Source organism: Chionomys nivalis, chromosome 3 (genome assembly GCF_950005125.1).
Source record: "Chionomys nivalis chromosome 3, mChiNiv1.1, whole genome shotgun sequence".
Lineage (NCBI taxonomy): Eukaryota > Metazoa > Chordata > Mammalia > Rodentia > Cricetidae > Chionomys > Chionomys nivalis.
Genome location: NC_080088.1, coordinates 70,816,898 through 70,838,026, shown reverse-complemented (window position 1 = coordinate 70,838,026; position 21,129 = coordinate 70,816,898). Strand labels below are relative to the sequence as shown.

The 21,129-nt window shown below is 46.0% G+C and overlaps 1 protein-coding gene and 1 pseudogene across 8 annotated transcripts in view; one reads left to right on the top strand and one right to left on the bottom strand.

Annotated features, from left to right (window-relative positions):
• The window catches only part of St6gal1 (ST6 beta-galactoside alpha-2,6-sialyltransferase 1), a 143,258-nt gene that overhangs the window by 92,455 nt on the left and 29,674 nt on the right, over positions 1-21,129 (top strand). For all 8 annotated transcript variants that reach the window (XM_057764497.1, XM_057764499.1, XM_057764504.1 and 5 more), the window contains 3 exons: positions 4,656-4,791; positions 9,424-10,057; positions 15,436-15,533. In XM_057764497.1, coding sequence (XP_057620480.1) covers positions 9,472-10,057; positions 15,436-15,533 — 684 coding nt within the window. In that variant the 5' untranslated portion in view covers positions 4,656-4,791; positions 9,424-9,471. The remainder of the gene's footprint in view (positions 1-4,655; positions 4,792-9,423; positions 10,058-15,435; positions 15,534-21,129) is intronic.
• LOC130871187 (60S ribosomal protein L21-like) lies at positions 3,424-3,927 on the bottom strand (annotated as a pseudogene).

Sequence of the window (21,129 nt, the reverse complement as noted above, 5' to 3'; positions counted from 1 at the left end):
TGGATCTCTATGAATTTAAGGCCAGCCTGGTCTTCAGAGCAAGTTCCAGGACAGCCGAGGCTACCCAGAGAAACCCTGACTCAAAAACATACAAAACCAAGAATGAGGAAAACTTAAAAGATAGGAGTTGGTGTTAGAAGGTGAAGTAGGCATGGCCCACATGAAAGACAGGTCTACACAGAAGGAAAGTTAAAGGTCAAAGGGGCCTGGAACATTGAGAGTTTTCCTTGAGTTCTCTAGATAAATTATTTCTTTTTCTTGTCTGTTTCCCTAACATTGGGATAGTATTGGCCTCTACAGAGTAGGGACTGGTGATGTCAGTGAACTGATGTGCGCACACTTATCACTGTGGCTGTTGCAGTCCCTAGGGGCCTCTCATTTTACTTGATTTTTAAAATAAGCCTGGGATATAGGATCAGTCACCATCCTCACTTTACCATGTGCTAGCCAAGTCTTGGGGCTTGAGTTAAGCAAGATCACTGGACTGGTGAGAGGCAGAGCATGGACTCCCCCCCCCCCCCCCCCCCGCCCCATCAGACCGATATCAAGGAATGTGCTCTGAGTAAACTCGGGTCAGTGCTCAGCATGTACCCAATGCTAAATGAATTGTCACTGTCCTTATCACAGTGGTTGGTTTGTCGTTCAGAGCCAAGGGTCCTGGACTCACTTTTTTTTTTAGTTTTTCGAGACAGGGTTTCTCTGTGGTTTTGGAGCCTGTCCTGGAACTAGCTCTTGTAGACCAGGCTGGCCTCGAACTCACAGAGATCCGCCTGCCTCTGCCTCCCGAGTGCTGGGATTAAAGGTGTGCGCCACCACCGCCCGGCCTGAACTCACTTTTGCAGTTGGCTGAAGATCACCAGACTCTCACCATCTCATCAGTGGCAGTGAATCTTTTGGAAGCCCCTTCTTGACCCATGATAGATCTGGATAGACGTCCTCAACTGGTTTACTTTTTGGGATCAAGTTAGGTTTGGCTTTTAATCATTTTAGGAAGCAAGGCTTTCTGAGGAAATTCAGTTGACATGGAGAAGGAAGAACTGGGGTAGGTGGCTACTTCTGATGTCTGAGGGTGTTACCCAATCAGAAATCACATGTCCCAACAGCTTGTGTGTTAAGATTGGCAGGGAACTTTCATCTGTAGGCAAGAGGTTCATCCAAGGGTCAGTGCTCTCTGAGGGGGTTATGAAAGAGCCTCTTCCGTCCACAATGCCTGGAGTAAGCAAACCTGTTTGAAGACCTGCTTCATCCAGCAGACACTTGCTGAGCTCCTACTATGTGCTCAACGCTCCCCAAGGGTCTGGAGTTACTCACTGATAATAATAGCATTAAAGAAAGCCAACAAGGTCTCTTATAACTGTAATGGAAAGAGGAAGCCAGAAAATGAATATGAATGCATATATAGTGGTAAATACTGATACCACAAAGGAACTTATGAATGGAGGGGGAACTGTCAGAGACATTGTCTGATTCTTTCAGGAGACTGCTCCATATCCGGTTATTCTCTGAATTGGTAAAGAAAGCCCTGAATGTTTTTTTCCTCCCCCTGAGCTGAGGACTGAACCCAGGGCTTTGGACTTACTAAATAAGCACTCTACCACTGAGCTAAATAAATCCCCAACCCCAGTCCTGAACTCTTTTGTGGTGATATTTTGTTTGTGCTATAACAAATACGGGTTTCTTGAAGATCAGAGTGTGGAGCTAGCCATGTCAGTTAGCCATAGAAGCTAAGCATTGGTGGCACACATTTTTAATCCCAGCACTTGGGAGACCGACAGAGGTAGATGGATCTCTGTGTGTTCAAGGTCACCCTGGGCTACAGAAGGTTGAGTCAGTCTAAAAGAGAAACAGAGTCAAGAGGTGTTGGCTCACACCCTTAATCCCAGAGAGGGAGGTGGAGACAGGAAGTGATATGGCTGGGCAGAGAGAGGAATATAAGGTGGGAGGAGACAGGAGCTCAGGATTCAGTCTGAGGATTTGCTGAGACAGGATACCCCATTCAGTCTGAGGATTTCGTAGAGGTAAGAACTAATGGCTGGCAGCTCTGCTTCTCTGATCTTCAGGCAAGCTTATTTGCTAAAGCACAAATAAAACACCACCACACTCTTTGGTAAAGGACAAAATGGCTTCTTCCACATGTGCTCCTGCCATGCCTAGAGCCTGCCTTCTGTCTTGCTCCTGCTCATGACAGTATCATCTTCTTACAGCCAGAGCCCGTAGTCTTCAACGGAGCATCTTCTCCATTTTGCTGGCAATGCTGGTTGTTAGGGTACCGAGGTTAACCCTGTGGGTGTGGCTAGTCCATTGTGATAGGATCTCTTCTGGGTTCCATTTTACAGGAAAACTAGCTAAGTCTTAGGAGACTCCTTAGCCCAAGGTTATAGTCTACAACGCTAGATCTCCTGAAATACGCTTCTAGGCCAGCTCAGAATTATGCAGCCAACTGAAGCACAGGATGAAGTGTATTTTCAATATTGTCCCCAAGAGTTCGCCTTAGTTACCCAACAAACAGAGTCAGAAAAAGAAAGAATGCCAGCTCTTCACCAACTTTCCAGGCCTGACCCTTGACCATGCATATGACCTGTAATTGAGATCATGTGTGTACAGATGGCATGTTCTGTGTGTTTCCATTAAAATATTTTAAGTGTTTTCTTCTCTAGTTACAAAACGTGGATATAACTTTAAGGGGTGTTTAGAAGTTAAGTCAATAGGTTTTCACCGTTATACATAGGTTTGAGATTAAAACCCTCTTCTTTTTATACACTTATGGCTTTACAGAGTTCACATTCTTTCCTCATTAATCTTCTTTTAATCCCCACAGGGGTAGGAGGTAGGAACTCATTTTACATTTAAGGAGACTGAAAAGCACATTTCCTCTTTTCTTTTTTTGTTTTTTTCAGCCCTAGATTTGTGGCAGTTTGATCAATAGTTACTAGATCTTAAAGCCTGAGTACTTTTCTAGAAGGGTTCAGCTGCGTCCTCCTCCTTCAGTGGCCTGAAAACTTCACTGTGGCTTACCCAGGAGTGCATAAGACTGTTTTCAAGACCACCAAGTGTTGACAAGTCTGTAAACTATTATTTTAATGCTCACTTAAGAACAACCTTAAATATTGTATGCTTCTCAACTGTTGGTTTTAATTTATGATTTATCTCTCTTACTTGCTCTCCTCTTCCTTTTGAGAGGCTTTTTTTTTTACCATATTAGCCCTCTTTATTTTTATTTTTTTAATTTTCTTACAATTAAATTCATTTAGATTTTCCGTTGAGATATATATATATATATATATATATATATATATAAAATGAGAAAGACTCAATAAATATAGAGTGAGTTCTGTTTTTAGCTTTAAAAATGTTTTATTTATTTATTTATTATTTATTTATTTATTTATTTTACAGTCCAGGTCTTTTATTTCTTTTTGTACATCAGGCCATGAATTCATAGGGAATGGGCTCCAGGAGCTCAGGCTCCTTCCTGTTAGTCCTCACAAAGTGTGATTCTCTGGGTGGAGCAGGCTGGCACTTCAGCTGAACCCAGGTGCCCTTCTCTTTGGCTTCCTTTTTCTTCTGGTCATTCTCCTTCACCCGCTTCAGGAGACTGTCTCTGCTCTTCGAGTGCTTGATGTGTTCAATCCGCACATTAATTCTCTTGGCAAGAATCTTGCCCTTAACTTGCTTGTTTACAATGATGCCCACAGCATGCTGGGTGACGCTGTAGACTCTTCCGGTTTTGCCGGTAACATTTATGGGGCATTCCTTTTTGAACAGTGCCCATTCCCTTGGTATCTACAATATCGCCCTTCTTGTAGATTCGCATGTACGTGGCCAAAGGAACAATTTCATGTTTCCTAAAGGGCCTAGAGAACATATAGCGAGTGCCCCTCCTCTTTCCCTTTGTGTTTGTCATTTTGGCGAGTTACTGAAAGATGGCTACCGCAGCCGAAAGCTAGACATGTTTTATATGTTATGCTAACCATATAAAACTTGGATTTTATCTTTTGATGCACTGGGGGTCAAGCCCAGAGCTGTAAGTTTACCATACAGATACTCTACCACTTAGCTTTGTTCCTTGGCTCATTCTTTTTCTTAAAGAGTAATTCATCTCTATTTTAGATATTTGTGCATGCACACAAAACGTCAAAGATGGAGACGTCCCTTATTCCACAGTCCAAGGCACCACTCTTTCCTGGTGCTTGATTTTTCTTTCTAAAGTATTATTTCTGAACTTGAATAGTATTCACAGTTCCATAACCCGTGTTAAAAGTATATGAATTGACCTTCCCCATGTCATTAAATATTCTGTAAAAATAAATAATTTTTAAAAATATCTATCCGAAGCATTTTGGCGGGGGGGTGAAGCTTTTTGCTATTTATTCTTGAGGAGGTGTTAATCACGGGCTTCTTTCCCGATGGCTTTGTAGTGTCCACTTTATCTTTCTAAAGCATCCCTGTCTGGCGCGATTTGTTTTCTAGGTTCTCTGCACTGTCCACGGATATCGAATGTTGCCTCTGTAATCTGTCTTTACCTTTCCTGCGTGCTCTGCTTCCTGGAATATGCCGTACCCCACAGCTACAGAAGTGCCCATCCATCCTGTTAATATTTAACACTACCCTGCTAGAAAAATCACTCTAACCTCCCCTTTGTGTTTGCATTTAAGATGGTTTTTGATCATCCTGAGAAAAATGAGCCCTGGCCTCCAGACCTAATCAAGTAAACCTCTTTCCAATGGAGAATAGTGCTGGCTCGTGAGGACCTGGAGGGCCTGCAGCCCCAGAGGGATTAGCCAGAAGCAGGTAAGATGCTCCCAGAAGTTTGAAAAACGTAGAGGGGTGGCTTTCCTGAGTGGAACAACGTGGGCCCTGCTAAGCTGGCAAGCGACTCAGGTCTTCCTTGTCCCACCAAGCTTCACTGCTTTCCCTCTGTTTCTTTCTATTCTCCTAAGCACTTGTTCAGTGAGGACCAAGAAGGTAGCCATAACAGGCTTGCCCAATTCCAGGAGCTGCAGTTATAAAGTCTGTATTGTTGTATAATTGACAGCCTTTTATGAGAGCATTTATAGACCAAGCACTGCATATGACATTAAACATGCTTTAAGAAGTAGATGGGACAGAGAAACCCTGTCTCGAGAAAAAAAAAAAAAGTAGACGGGGCAGAAATCTCTGCGTACAGAGCTTATCTTTAATGTTTATAGTAGTCTCTGTAGGTGCTGATGTGTATGGCTGCAGTATTCTTTTTTCTAGAAGCCTCCTGCGGGTATAAGGGTTCATTGGATTCAGCTTTGTGAGCTCACTAATCCCTCACTGAGCATGACTCTACTCTGTTGACTGGGGTTTCTGTCCTGCCGGGTCCCGCAGTCATTCAGCCCCAAAGAAACACACAGAGGTCTACATTAATCATAAACTGGTTGGCTTATTAGCTCAGGCTTCTTATAACTCTTATAACTTACATTAGTCCATAATTCTTGTCTGTGTTAGCCACGTGGCTTGGTACCTTTTTTGGCAAGGCAGTAACATCTTGCTTCTTCTCTGTCTGGGTGATGGCAGCAGACTGACTCATTCCTCTTCCCAGAATTCTCCTGTTCTCATTGGTCAACCCACCTTTACCTCCTGCCTGACTACTGGCCAATCAGCATTTTATTAAACAAGTACGAGAAACAAATGCTTACAGGGTAAAACCATTGTCCCACAGCACTGTTCCAGGGTCAGTTCTGGGGCCAATTATTCAGACCCAATACCAGGAAGCATTCTCCTCTGAATAAGGGCTAGGCTCAACATCCAAGCTTTGTAGACATGACTTCCTAACAAGTAGAAATTGTGCTGAAAATCAAAGGCAGAGAACTGATTGGCTGCAAAGCCTGGCAGCTTCCAGAATAAGTCTGGCGATAGAAAAAAAAAATCAAGGCATATACTGGTTTTTAAAACTCTTTGGAGAAAAGCTCAGTCACCTCTCTTTTCCCTGAGGTAGGTGTTAGGCGAGGCCTTCTTCTGTGTCTGTCTTGCTCAAAGAGCTAGGCAAGTGAGAATGGACCCTTCAGCTTGAAGTGGCCATACTGGAAACCCCGGCTGACCTTAGGTGAAGACAATATGGAGAGACCACACAAGCACTGATGGAAGGTTCCAGATGAGTGTGGTAAGTCCATGAAAGCCCAGGCCAGCTGAGGGCTCTGAGATGACCATCTGTGGAAACTCCTCTTTCCTAAACATCCCGGAAAAGGGAATGGCAGCCTCCTTTGAGCCTCCACCCTTAGAATAGTGAAGTGGGGCTCTCTCTGCCTTCACCCCTTGCTTAGGATTGTAAGTCACATTCCAGCTCACCATTCCTATGCCATTCACATGAGTTCAGAATCGCTCACCCAGCCTACACATGGAGTCCATGGGAGCACCACCCTGAATAGTATAACACTTAATTCATATGAAAGAGCCCACCAATGGTGCCTGATGCAGGATGCTTTGCCCTGAGAGTTTCATCCTTGGGTACTCTAGTTTCTGAGTTTGATGGTCAACACTTACTGTTTACTGATCCTGATGGAAGATTTCTCTCCTTCAGTGTAAAGACTATCAACCAGTGGTTCTCAGTCTTTCAAAAGCTGCGGCCCTTTAATACAATTCCTCATGTTGTGGTGATCCCCTAACCATAAAATGATTTTGTTGCTACTTCATAACTGTGAATTTGCTAGTGTTACGAATCCTAATGTAAACAGCTGATACTCTGCGTATCTGATATGTGACTCTCAAAGGGGTTTCCACCCACAGGTTGAGAACCGCTGCTATTCACCATTAGAAACAGACTGGCCTGAATTGGAATCCCTGTTCTAGCAGTGTGGTGAGCTGATGGCACTGGAGAAGACTATTAAAGTCTTCATTCATCCACAGAGTTGGAAAAATTTACTTTGTAGTGTCTGTTTGGTGAGACATTGCAGATACAGTGCTTGAGTAATAGGGTTTCTTTCTTCCTTCCTTCCTTCCTTTCTTTTATTATTTATTATTTATTTTATTTCAATACAGGGTTTCTCTGTGTAGCCCTGGCTGTCTTGGAACTCACTCTGTAGACCAGGCTGGCCTCGAACTCAGAGATCCACCTGCCTCGCCTCCCTAGTGCTGGGACTAAAGGCGTGAGCCACCACTCGCAGCTAAGCTGTAGTAGGATTTCTTAAATGCTATCTCTCCTCTAGTGACTTTTGAGCTGTCATATGGTCACGTGGTTAATGCTAGTGCTAGTGAATGTCTGGAGAAATTTAATTTTTTTTCAAAGGTGTAACAAGCCTTTGGTCTCTTACGTCATGAGGTTGCATCTGAAATCTCCCTCTAAGCACATTCTAATCGCTTCTAAAATAACCCCCATTCTGCCTCTCACTCAGCCCATTGCTGCCCACCTGCCAGCGGGCTAGCACACCCTTTAACACTGCCCACACACCACAGAGGAGATGCGCAGACAGGACTATTCCTTAGATGCTCCGGGGTAGAGGTGTTGATGTAGTCAAGGTCCCTAAGAAAGAAATCAAGACTCCAGGTTTCAATAATTTCCCGTCTAGTAGTTCTATTGCTTTATCTCAAGCATCCTTAGGAACAAGCTTGGTGGGAAAGGACGTCAGACTCCCAGTACAAGCAAAGCCCCTGGGGCAATGGCTTTGACTCAGCACAGGGCGTAAACTCGGGAGAAGAAAGAATTTAGTGTTTTCCAAAGGATACAGACCTTGTTTGAGTTCAAAGTGCTCCCGTCTTCCATTTAGTTACACAGTGGATTTTGAGAAAACAAAGTAACCCTTTACCCAGATAGAAAGGGAACTCTCTTCTATCTTACCAAGATTTCCTATCCTCTGCAATAAAAATGATCTAGCTACTCGGGTACATGGAGTGTTGGCCTGTGAGGCTAACTCTTGTCTAGAAGCCCCAGATCGTAGGTCTTCCAGGAGTGAATCGCAAGTGCATGGGGGAATTTCTCTGGCTCTTTTAACTGATGTAGGACTTCTGAGAGGCTGGGTCTTGTGTACAGTCTGCTCTCTTGTTACTGTGGCTGTCAAGCATTTGCGTCTTTGTTTCACAGAGAGCATGGGCTGCAGGAGTGGAATGATACTAGAGTCTGGTTTAAGCTTTAGAGCTATTGGTGCCCAAATTATATCATTATATCTTTTATTTGAGGAGCTCCTCACAGTCTTTTCATTAATGATAGACACAGGGGCCCAATGACGGGAGTTAGTGTGGACCCTCGCCTAAATAGCACACCATACAGAGGTTGTAGAAACCGGCTCAACATGGCATGGTGCCAGGCACGAGGATCGCCCTCCACATGGCCTAAGACAGGGTGCCCTGTGGTCAAAGATCTGCTTACTTTAGGTCTTGCTAGATACCTTTTATTTGAGGAGCTCCAAGGATGGGCGACTCGTGGCAGAACCTCCCCCAACCTAAGACAGGTCCTGGGAACCCGAGGACGGGTAAGGGGGGAAAAAAGACCTGGTCCCCACTCGACCTTAGACTCATAAGGCACCCCTCTGTTCCCAGGAGAGGTAAATTGCTCCACCATTCGAGAGGAGGGTCCCTCCTTGTCCCAGTCTCTTCCCATTTAGATCTGACACCAGGGTTAGACTCTGACCTGGTGCCCTCCACTTGATAGATGCCTGCCTTTATAAAAGGAAGGGGGATATGTCAGGAGCCATGTCCCCCCAAAATTATTATAGGAATCACCGCCGTGAGGAGTTTTGCAGAAGACTCCACTTCCCAATTGTATTGAAAATAGTCTTATTGACAAAACCTATCCCACACCCAAATTAACTGTTAATAGAGAGCTGTTAGCGAAACTCGCCTCACATTCCAAACTATCTAGAGAACTAGGTGTGTCAACTTGTGACTTCCTGACCAAGGAATCGTGACCTGACCAATCGTAACCTCTTGGCCTATGTGACCGGCTTGGACCACATGGCAAGATCCCGTGCCCCAGCCCCCCAAGCTCCTCATCCAGGGGCTATATAAGCTGCAACCATGACTCTAATAAACGGAGGCTTCGACAAATCTGCCTAGCCTCCTTCCTCCTATCAGCCTATGTCTTTCAGGTGGTGCCTCTCCGTGACCCTGGAATAACTGACCAGCCAGGCGGGTTACAGACCCTAGACAGAGTAACTCGCCAAGGCGGTCGACAGGAGCTAGAGCAGAATACCAGAGCTCCAGAGTCACAGTGCACAGACTAAATGGGGCGGGGGAAGATGTATAAATGCTCAGGGCTCAGGGAGGAGTTCAGAGGAATGCTGTCTACTGTCTACATTCAGAGCCCCTCCTCCCGGCTTGCTCAAGGATGCATCATTGGTGGGAGGCCATCGGAGCTGGGCTTCAAGTCCGTTTATGCTAGATCCTTTGCTTGGCTCATCACCCCCCTGCATGCTGCTTTGGATATCCTCTCTATCATTGTTCTTCCCCTTGTTCTACTTTTCTTAGGCTTGGCTCCTGCTCAGAACGGTGGCCTTCCTGGCTCTATCTTCCATTATGATTCACACCAACCTGAAGAAAAAATTCAGCTACTTCGTCCTGGTGTTTCTCCTGTTTGCAGTCATCTGTGTGTGGAGGAAAGGGAGCTATGAGGCTCTTAAACTGCAAGCCAAGGAATTTCAGAAGTCGAGACTGGCCATGGGATCTGGTTTCCAGTCTATGTCTACAAGCAGCAAGCAAGACCCTAAGCAGGACAGTCACATCCTCCGTCATCTCAGGGGCACGGCCAACGTCAAATCACCACCTTCCTCCTACCAGGTGTGGGACAAGGACTCCTCAGCCAAAAACCTGAACCCCAGGCTGCAAAAGATCCTGAAGAATTATCTAAACATGAACAAGTATAAAGTGTCGTACAAGGGGCCAGGGCCGGGAGTCAAGCTCAGTGCAGAGACCCTGCGCTGCCACCTTCGAGACCACGTGAACGTATCCATGGTAGAGGCCACAGATTTTCCCTTCAACACTAGTGAATGGAAGGGTTACCTGCCCAAAGAGAACATTCGGACCAAGGCTGGGCCATGGCGCAGGTGTGCCGTGGTCTCCTCCGCGGGATCACTGAAGTCCTCCCAGCTGGGCAAAGAGATTGGTATGTCGAGCGTCCTCTGAGCGCCTGATGCTCTGGGACTGGTTAGGGGATTTCAAAGCGCTAGAGCAAGAACCTGTGCATAGCTCAGAGGACCGGTAGAGTTGTCCCAGGATAGCGTTTTCAGTGGTCATTCTTCAAGTGAAAAACGTCCCCAAAGATCTATCGGAAAAGAAAGAGACCAAGGCTTAAGCATTGTTTCTTTTAATATAATTTTAAGAATTGCTTCTTTGAGAATTTCCCACATGTACGCAGTATATTTCTTTTAACTATATTCAATCCACTCCCTCCTTCTTCCTTTCCCTAGATTCCCCACCACATCCCCTTCCCACCTCCGTGTTCCCTTTCTCCCCCTTTTCTTTTATAACCTGAGTCAGATGAGTGCTGCCCATAGGCACATGGGTGCGGTCCTCCGTTATAGCATGGGCAACCTACCAGCTCCCATACCGCTGAAGAAAACCAAGTCCTTCACCCCGAAGCCACCAGTTATTGATACTTCCCCACCCTGGGGTGGGATCTCAAGTGTCCCTCCCCCACCCATGCTGACTTGAGGTTACTGAGCTTACATAGGTCTTGGGTAGGCAACGGCAGCCGCCATGAGTGGACAGTGCAATGATTCTGTCATATCTAGAAGCCACTGTTTTGCCCTAGTCCTCCCTGGCCTCTGGCGCTTACAGTCTTTCTAGCCCCTCCCTGACATCACTTGAAGGTCTCCTGTATCTTTCTCCATTAGAATATTTTTTTTTTATCTGTTTTAAATACTGGTGCTCTATGGAGTATTCCATTAAAAAAAAGAGTTGTAGTGTTGCCAAAAAGCAAGATCCTACAGCTGACCCCCCAAAATACTTTAGGCATACAACTCAACTTTGGTTTCAGTATTTAAGCTCATGTCTCTGTGTTTAAAATCACATGAAGAGTGGGCAGCCATGTACCACAGAGGTCAGCCTCAAGCATTGGCCGTCCCCTTGCACCTTGTTTCAGACAGGGTCTTTCTGTGGTCTACCACTGCTGGGTATCCCAGGCTAGCTGGCCTGTGAGCTACTGGGGAATCTCCTGTCTCTGTGTCTGGCTTCAGGTGGGTCCTGAGAGTTTGGCCTCGTGGCTGCATGCTTGCATTTTACCCCCTGAGCTGTCTGAGTCATGAGTCTGCTATGTGGTAAATTCCTTTAAGTCTCACCTTTAAAAGAAAAAAGGGAAAATGTATATTAACTCAGCAGCAATTCGTGTGTGTCTGTACTGGGTGTGGGTGTGGAGGTCAGGAGACAGCCTCGTGGAGTTAGTTCTCTCCTGTCACCTCGATGTGTGTTCTGCAGATCAAACTCAGGTTCCCAGACTTGGGCAGTGAGTGCCTTTAGCTGATGAGTCCTTGTAGACCTTCCAGCAGGAACTCCTAAAGTTATAGGCTAGCACCAGATGTTTCATGATTCTTGAAAGTTACCAACAAAGCTACCCAGCGGTTAGGTGTTTGCAAGCCTGCCTGCCTTCTCCTAATCCTGTGCCTGATTCTCAGAGGTCTCTGTGATGGAAAGAGACCCCAGATCAAAATACACTGGCTTGCTCTTCATGAACCCGTAGCAGCTAATAAAGAGCCAAAGTCTGTTCATATTGGCAGACCTGCAACTGAGAGCTAACCAATTTGTGCAAAGCCATTTATTTCTGTTATTCTGAGAGAACTCTGGCTATAGAGAAAGTCTCACCATCAGGCTGGGGTCCTGGAGAAAGTGAGGTCATTTACTCCTTTTAATTTCCTTTTGGTGACTGCCAGGGAGAATGGCCTGAAGCCAGGCACAAACTTGCAAAGAAGGAATGCAGACCCAAACTGGATTCTCTAGAGCAAGAAGTGAAATCACATTTTCTCCCAGTCTGTAGTGGTTCTAATGAGGTCCCTAAAATGGCCAGCCCCACCCCAACTTTAGCTTTTGCCCTTTTGGTTTCTTTGGACTGCCTTCTAGAAACGAAATGTGATTGATTTCTGTCATGTTGGGACCCCCAGCAGGGTCACATATTAAATATTCTGCAGATCAGATATTTACATTATAATTCATAATAGCAGCAAAACTACAGTTATGAAGTAGTAATGAAAATAATTTTATGGTGGGTCATCACATCATGAGGAACTGTATTAAAGAGTTGTGGCATTGGAAAGGTTGAGTGCCACCAAAGGGGTGGCTCTCTTTTCATTCATGACAAAATTGTTCACTAGAGAGACTCCTCAATGTCTTGGCCTCCAGTACTCCCACAAATCAGACTATGGTGGCTCCATAATCATTGGATCCTTTTTATTATTATTTATTATTATTATTTATTGATAGTGTACTAATGTGTATAAGTTATGTAGGTAAGTTGAGAATTTTATTTCAAATAACAGCATATTTTTAACATACTATCACCAATAGAAATAATACATTGTGTACTCACTGTGTGCTTGGCATACCTGCTTTTTATCTTCTTTTTAAATTTAGTTTTGTGTCTGGGTGTTTAGCCCACATGTATGTCTATGCACTATGTACATGACTAGTGCCCTTGGAGACTATCAGATCCCCGGAACTGAAGTTGCACACATAGTGGTGGACTGCCATGGGGATGCTGGAAACGGGACCTGGATCCTCTGGAAGGGCATTCAGTGTTCTTCACTGCTGAGCCGTCTCTCCAACCCCTGAGTTTCAAAAATATATTTTTGTTCATGCTTTGAGAATTTCGTACATGCACATAGTTTATTTTGAACATATTCACACCCCGCCCTCCCCCGCTAGATCCATCCCTGGCTCCTCCTAACTTCTAATGCTCTTCTTGTTTTAATAACTCTCTGCGTTCCAGTTTGTATTGCTCACATGCTCATGGGTGTGGGGCCAGCCATCCACTGCAGCTTCTACCCACTAGGGGCTACACCCTTAAAGAAAACTGACTCATTCTCCTCTAGAAGAGCCATGAGCTCTTCACGGGTTTTCAGCTAGGGACACTCCCCACCCCATCCCCGCGAGCTGGGCCGTGGACTGGCTATGTCTTGTGCAGTACCTGCTGGCTTAGACCCCTCACAGTTTCTGGGAGTTAACTGTGGAGGCCTGAGAGATTTGTACAACTTGCTTGTCAACAGAGTAGGGATTGAAAGTGGTCACATGACCCAAAGATAACCTTACTTGGTCCTTCTTCTCTTACGCCTCCTAACAATATTGGCCTCAAGTGAATTTGGCTGGGTTAATCTCTTCTTGCTTCCCCAGTGGAAAGAAAAACAATGTTGCCTGAGGCAAAATCAAGAAATGAAAGCTGCAGGGAGAAGGGTAGAGTGTGCTGGATTGTGGGGGCCAGGGGGTGGAGAAGGGGGGGGGGTTAGGCCAGAAAGAGCTCCAGGAATCACAGGAATCAGTGGTGAGAAGTGACAGACTCAATAAGGACTTTGGAACTTTGGATTTTCGTCTTTTTTTTTTAAATCTAGACTTTATGCCCCTGTCCTGTGCTGTTCTGTGCTGACCTGTGCACCTTTTTTCTTCTCTTCATTTCCCTGTCCCCAACCTATGAGTCGCCACCCCTTTGGCAGGCGGGGGAGGGAATGACCCTTTCACAGGGGTGGCCTAAGACCATCAGAAAACACAAATATTTACAGTACGATTCGTGGCAGCAGCAAACTACAGTTATAAAGTAGCCACGAAAATAATACCAGTTGCAATCTTGAACTGTGTCAGTGGCTTGTCTGGAACCAGCTGAGGGGAACACTGGCTTGTATCTGGGAAAGAAGAAGGTAGGACTCAGCTCAGGGTCACTTAGTGCCCCCACAATGACTTCTGGCTGTTGTTTTCTGGGATCAGAAAGTCTCAGCTCCTGTCAGATGAGACTTTCCAACTCTGCTTTTGATTTCATTTCCCTCCAGTCCTGTGAGATCAGGGGATGAAGCAGAGGAGAGATGATTCCCAAGGTGGCTGGATGTTAGCAGAAGGGTGCTCTTCTCCTGCAGGGTACAACTGGTGGCAGTGATCTTCCTCAGCTCCTCCTGCTGTGGTATCCCTTGGGGTAGAAACAGCTGCAGGCAGCCCGAGGTGTTAGTTTGGTTTCCTCAAATTCAGCCTTGTAAACAGCACTTGCCTTCCTCCTGGGAACTGACTGGGAAGGCTGCGCAGTTTCTCACAGGTCTGCTTTTCCTGCGGGTTCTACTGCTTACTTTCGACCCCGTGCCTGGTTCTGGGGAACCTATCTGGACTGTGTTGTGTAAGGTGGACCTGCGCCCTCCCTGCAGAGCACTGCCTGGAAGCTGATAAGATTTGGACTATGTTCATCCTGTATCATTTCCAGACCATTCCAAAGGCATGTTGTCTAGGAACCGAGTTCTGCTGTTCCCATGAATAAGGTGTCTGGATTCCTGAGGGTTAGAAAAAAATAGAAGAATTGCAATAAAGATAAGGACTTGCGTTGCTTAATTCTGGAGACGTTCTCCTTCACAGGTCATTTCCGATAGAACTGAATGCCTTTTGTTCTTCTCATCTGACCTGTGTAAATATTGAGCAGCCCTAACCAAATACTCAAACAATGGATGGTCTCCAGTCTGGTGCAGGTTTTACTAACAAACCCCAAACCTGTTTGAGAAAGTGAGGTTGGCGTGAGCTCTCATAGGATCGCAGAGGCTAGGGATGGGGATGGTACCTAAAAACCATCGCTTGTCACCTCCATCAGATGAATCAAATGTTAGATTCAGAGACTTGCGCAAACATGGCAAATCATGCTTAAAGAAGGCAGGGACCAGGGAGTAACTGTGTGCTTTTGAGATGGTCTGTCTGACCTTGACTAGAGTTAATGAAGTATATGATTTCTAGCAAAGCACTTAATTAAAGAGCAAAGTACAACCCTGCAGTTTGGGAATTTAAGCGGCACTATTTCCACCATTTCCACCACACCAGACTTGTGGGCCTCAGGTTCCTAAACGGAACAGGTACTTCAGGGCTGTCCTTGGATGACGTAACGAATCCCTTGTAGGTGCTAAGCATTGTGTACTTTTCAGAGTGCGAGGATTACATCGCACATACGAGACAGAATCAACATAATCTGGCAGGGCTAGAAACACAATCTCCTGGTGATGCCGAGGGTGTGTGTAGTCTGGTCCTTTGGCAGTTGAGAAAGGAGTCTCGGATGAGTATAGCACGTTGGCCTTGTTCATTTTTCTGCCGTGTCCCAGCACACTGGTGCTAGTGAAAGATCTTCATAATCAGTGGCCGGACGTTGTTGCTCCGGCAGTGGTTGGCAGTCAGGTACCAGACTCACGATTCCGACCTCCTCTGTGCGTCATGAGATAGACGACGTATATTTTGATCTTCCCAATGCCTCCCTTCCCCTTCTCTCTCTTCCTACATGTTGCCAGCACTCACCCCCCTTTTTCCGTTTCCTGTGGTTTACAGATAATCATGATGCAGTCCTGAGGTTTAATGGGGCACCTATAGACAATTTCCAACAGGATGTGGGCACGAAAACCACCATCCGCCTGATGAATTCTCAGGTAAGAGTTCTCTTCCGCAGATAGTACACCTCAGGTAAGAGTTCGTTCCTCCAGATAGTGCACCAGATGAAAACGGCTGCAGTTTGTGGGCTCCAGTGCCGAGGGCATCCACATCAAAACTGCCGGTTTGATTAAGTTTCTAGACTTCCTGGGTCGCAGATATGCCACCAAAGACAGGACCATGATCCCATGACCAGCCTTGTGATGTGTCCTTAAGATAATTTCCACTCTGATAGTGTGTGTTGATGGAGCTGCCTAGGATATAGGGAAATGGGGTTCGGGTTTTTCTTGTAACCAGGTAATCATGCCTGTAGTTTTGGACAAGAGACAGTGGAGCACAGGTTGTCCAGGGGAGAAGGAAGGAGATGGAAAAAGGCTGTGAAAAGTAAGCAGGGATATACCCTGAGCTCGAGCTGGGCTATAAAACGCGGCTCAGCATAGGACACAGCCCCAGCGCCCCAGGTGTCTTTAGGCTGTGTACCAGAATCCACACATTACTTCATAAGTTTCCTCAGTCCTTCCCCAAAGTATTTCTGAATAGTAGACATGCTGCTTTCCCAACACCAGCAGGAACTTTAGACATGCTCTTGCCAAAAGTCCTGTTACTAAATATAGTGACAAAAGCTGAATTCCACACAGCCCATAGCCAGGCACAGCGCTATGTGCATGTGGTCCCAGCCTTGGTCCCAGCCACCCAGGAGATTTGAGACAGGATTAAGACGCCATCTCTAAATAAATAAATTCTGAGCTGGGACCTCTCCAGTCTTGGCAGTGAGGTTTGCTCTTTCCTGAGCAAACGCGGGTCCCTTAGCTGTTCCTCTCTGTACGTGTGTAATCTCTGTTTGCCTCTTAGCACTCCAGGGCCTGCATAGCATCAGAAAAGCCCCTCTGGCACTTTGCTGGCGTGGAACCTGCTTTCTTTCCTGCAGCAGGGCCCCAGTGCTGAGTGTGTCCACATCAAAACTGCCAGCTTGATCAGTTTCTTGATCTCCTGGGTCCCAGATATGTCACTGAAGAAGGGACGGCGATCCCTTGGCCAGCCTTGTGATGTGTCCATAGCAAAGGAAAGAAGTGTACCTCTTTCTCTTTGCTTTCTGACTTGCAGGACCATCCAGCTGGCCCTGTACTGCTTCCTGTGTAGCATTCTTTCTATTTGAGGCCCACAGTCGAAAGAAGGGGGGCCAAGGAACAGAACTGCTGTGCGTGCAAACTTATTTCTTGTTTTTTTGTTTTTCCCTGTAAAATTATTTTGGGGGACAGTATCTTGCTATGCTGTCCAGCCTAACCTTGAACTTTTAATTCTCCTCTCTCTAGTGCCGAGAGTTATCTGCTTGAATCACAATGCCTAGTTTTAACCCTTTGTATTATTATCTTTTTAATTTCTGTTCTGGCAGCTGTCTCCAATGTCCTGGTACTTTCTGTGTTTCTATTGTTCTACTTAGGGGGTTTTCTTTTATTTTTCTGAGACAGATCTTTCACAGGGACCCAGGGCTGCAAATTAACTGCACTTGTTGACTTACAAACCCCAGGGTTCTCTCTATGCCTCCCCTGCACTGAAGTTACAAGAGCAAGCTCTTGTCTTTTCTTGTGGGTGCTAGGAATGAACCGTATGTCCTTGTGCACACCCAGCGAGCACTTTATCATCTCCCTAGCTAGCCTTAGATTTTGGGGTTTTTAATATCACTTTTTTTTTTTTAAAAAACAGTGAAAGAGATAAATGTTAAAGAAATGGGTTGGTTAACAAGAGTCTCTGAACTTGACTTTAAAAGGGGCTGGATTTGGAAAAATATCAACAGGGAGGCCTGCCTGAAGGAGGGATTGACAGGGCAGAGATACACAGGAAGTGAGAGATTCTTCCGAGCTTGGGCTGGCCTGAAGGAAGAGGGTGACAGGTTTCTTATTGCCTGGTAGAGGGGGATGAGCTTGGGCTTCCCAGCTACTCAGATTTACACCTCTGGAAATTCTGGTATGGAGTTAGGATTCCCTTATGTTTCTTCTCCTGCCCTGAGCTGGGAGCACCTTAGGGAGCACTGATATTTGTTCTCTGCTTCCATGTGAGATGGACTAAAAACTGTGCATACATGCATCTATCCATCCAGCATGCGATGCGGGTGTGCATCCGTTCACCCAGCATGCAATGCAGGCATGCATCTTTTCATCCAGCACGCGATGCAGGTGTGCATCTATTCACCCAGCATGCAATGCAGGCACGCATCTGTTCACCCAGCACGCGATGCAGGCGTGCATCCATTCTTTCAGCGAGTGTTTAGAATATTCGGTATGTAATAGCAGTTAGTTCTTGGCCTCTGCAGTTAACTTGCCTGAGGGCTGAGGACAGCTCTTTATTTTACTAGCAGAATCGTCATTCCTAAGTTCTCTCTATGAAAAGAATAACAGTATTTTCCTTGTGGAGTCATTGTGAAATACAGATGAGAAAAAGTGGGAGGTAGTGTTAGGGTTTTGCTGCAAAAGAGTACACTATGCAACAGATCTCACGTGAGAGAGGGGCATGCATGAAAGGCTGCCTCTGAGCTGGGGAGGGGAGGACAAGAGACAGAGAGAGGGCCATGATGGCGTGGACTGATGGCGACAGAGGAAATGTGTTGCATTTGGTGGCTGCTGGTGCTGGGTCACTGAAGGCAGGCTGAGGGGGCCTCACCTGGCTCTGGAGTGTGGGCAGTTCCTAACACTTCCGACTGTACTTGTCATGTAGGTCTCTAATTGTCAGCTGCTTTTACTATTTGTATCTGCGGATGTGAGCTGGAGTAGAGAGTGCAGTCCTGCACAGAAGTCTCCCCCTCTCTTCTCTGACCACCTGTAAAACCAAGTACTCCCACCAAGAAGCCTAAAGTTGCAATAGAGAACTTCAGAGGTGTGGGGGAGGGACTGAGGGAGGGAGGAGCATGGAGCTAGGAAAGCCCTGCCTAGGGGGTCCCTGCACTCCAGGTAAGTCTGGAAGGCTTCCTGGGGGAGGTGATACTCAGCAGTGTATTCAGGGAAGAGCAAATAATAATGAGATGGATGTGGAAACAGCTTGTGTGAAATCCTGTATGAGAGCCTGCTGAGGACGTGGGAGAGACTACCGAACAGTTCTGCCATGGTCCCATGCGCAGTTTGTAACTCACGGTCATCCATTTGGTCTGAGGGACACAGTTAGGAGGGTCCTGCTGCCTGTAAAAGCATGTGCACTAGAGTAGAATGCATTCGAGAGCTGCTGGGGGGAGCTGGGTGGTTCCGTAGATTCAAGAATTCTTTTAAGTAGGACGGTGTGAGATGTGGGATTCTCCTCTGTATGCTGTTAATATGTTTTATTACCATTGGTCAATAAAGAAGCTGCTTCAGCCTATGGCAGGGCAGAATAAACCCAGGTGGGAAATCCGAACAGAGATACATAGAGAGAGTAAGTGGAGTCAAGCAGACACCCGTGTCGCTGCCAGAGAAGGACGCCAGAACCTTACTGGTTGGCCACACCCTCATGGTGATACACAGATTAATAGAAATGAGTTAATTTAAGATGTAAGAGCTAACTAGGAATCTGCCCAAGCCATTGTCCAAACAGTGTTGTTATTAATATAGTTTCTGTGTGTTTATTTGGATCTGGGCAGTGGGGAAACAAATGAGCAGTCTCTGTTTACACAGTGTTATTTCCTTTCACATAGTTGCTACTCAGGGTCATCTTGCCTTCCTGGCAGAATTTTGTTTTTCTCAAGAAGAGAACTGCTCCTTTGAGCTGCCTGTTAGAGGCATGGCCTTTGGTATGAGAACAGGCCTAATGGACGGTTGTTCGGTCAGTGCCGTGTCAATGGTCGGTCAAGCCCGGTAAACAGCATTCACATCTTTGCATCCTAAATTTTGCTCTGACAGGCCTCTTTAGCATCCTGCTTGTACAGGCTGTATCTTGGAGGTGGTGCTCCCTTACCTGAATTCTACTTTGTGTGTGTCTTAGTTAGGGTTTCTGTTGCTGTGAAGGGACATGATGACCCCAGCAACATTAAGGCTGGCTTACAGTTCAGAGGTTTAGTCCATTATCGCCACGGTGGGAAGCATGGTGGCACACAGGCAGACATGGTGCTGGAGAAGGAGTGGAGAGTTCTACATCTTGGTCTGCAGGGAGCGGAAAAAGAACTTTGTGTCTCTGAGCCTGGACTTGAGCATCTGGGACCTCAGATCCCAGGCCGTGTCTTGAGTAATTCTTTCTGCAAGTTTTTGTAACTGATTTTTTTTTCTTTAACTGAATTGCCACTGTCAGATGAAAACAGCACATTTCCCTAACTTCTCAGCATCGTTGTTGGCGCATTACCAATAGGGAATTAATAGCAGCCCTGTTAATTAGTATAGCCTGTTCCTGTTCTTTTTGTTCTGTGGGGGTATAGTTTAAACCATTAGCTGTTTGACAGGTCACCCAGCTGTTGTATACATCCTTGTTATTGTAGACAGCCAGACTGGGGAGACCTCTTGCAGAGAGGGTGATGGCCACAGTCTCAGGTTTTGAGACAAGAACTATTTTTTTTATTAGTATCCAGTCAGGAGCTCGCTCTGTCTCTGACATCAGTGTCTTATCAGGCTGTTTTTTCCTGGACTGTTGGAAAAATAATAGTCTCCTTAAATATCAGTGGGCATTGTGAGACAAGTTAACAGGAATAGAGTTATAGGTGGATTGTTCACAAGCGAAAAGGCGTCCTTCAGGCAAAGAAATATGGCTGGCCCATAGAGGATGGCCTTGGCGTGGGAACAATTTTATTTGTCTCTTGGGGGTGTGTAACTTTTCTGGGTTCAGTTTTATATTTTAGCACGCATGCCGTTTGGATGTCCTGTAACACAGGGAGTACGGTGTTCTACTGTGTCTAGTGTTTGCCGTTAGAAAGTCTTCCCCAGTTGTAAGAATCTTTAGAATGGGACAGGCTTTGGGATACCTGTTGAAGAGTTAACCTGGTTAGGTTAGCAATATCCTGACAGGTTTACAAATGGGTATAAGACAAATGCCTAACATACGTTCAGCCTTTAACTTCTCTTTTAGACAGAGGTCAGTAGCACTTACACCGTGAGCTAATTTTACCCAGGTGGTATAATGGAAATGCTGTCCTAGGTTTTATTTCTACTTCTTTTTGCCCTAGAATTGGACAGTCAAGGCAGAGAAGACATAGTGGAAAGGAGAGCCGGGTTTGATAGTATTCAAGTGTTTTTTGTGTCTTACGTAGACCTTGTGGACTGGGCTCCACCTTGGGGGGCCCGGTGAATTTCACCTTGAAAGGATATTCTCAAGGAGTCACGGTCCACTTGCTGGCCAGGAATGTCTACTGCTCCCTTGAGTTGCGTGTGGTGAATTTAGGAGTAATCCCAGCAACACTGACAACTGTGGCTGTGGTGAGAACCGAGAACCACAGGGTATGGTCCCTTCCAGCGAGGCTCAAGGGTCTTTGGATGGTGTCTTTTAACCGAGACAGTGCCACCAGGCTGGGTCCCAGTCTCTTGGCTGGGTTTCTCCCACAGTTTTGCAGACATGCTAAGGAACCTGTTGCAGGGCCTGGAGGGACTAGAGAAGGGAATGGTTAGAAATTCCAGATGAGTTTACATCCTGTAGTATAGGTAGGAGAGA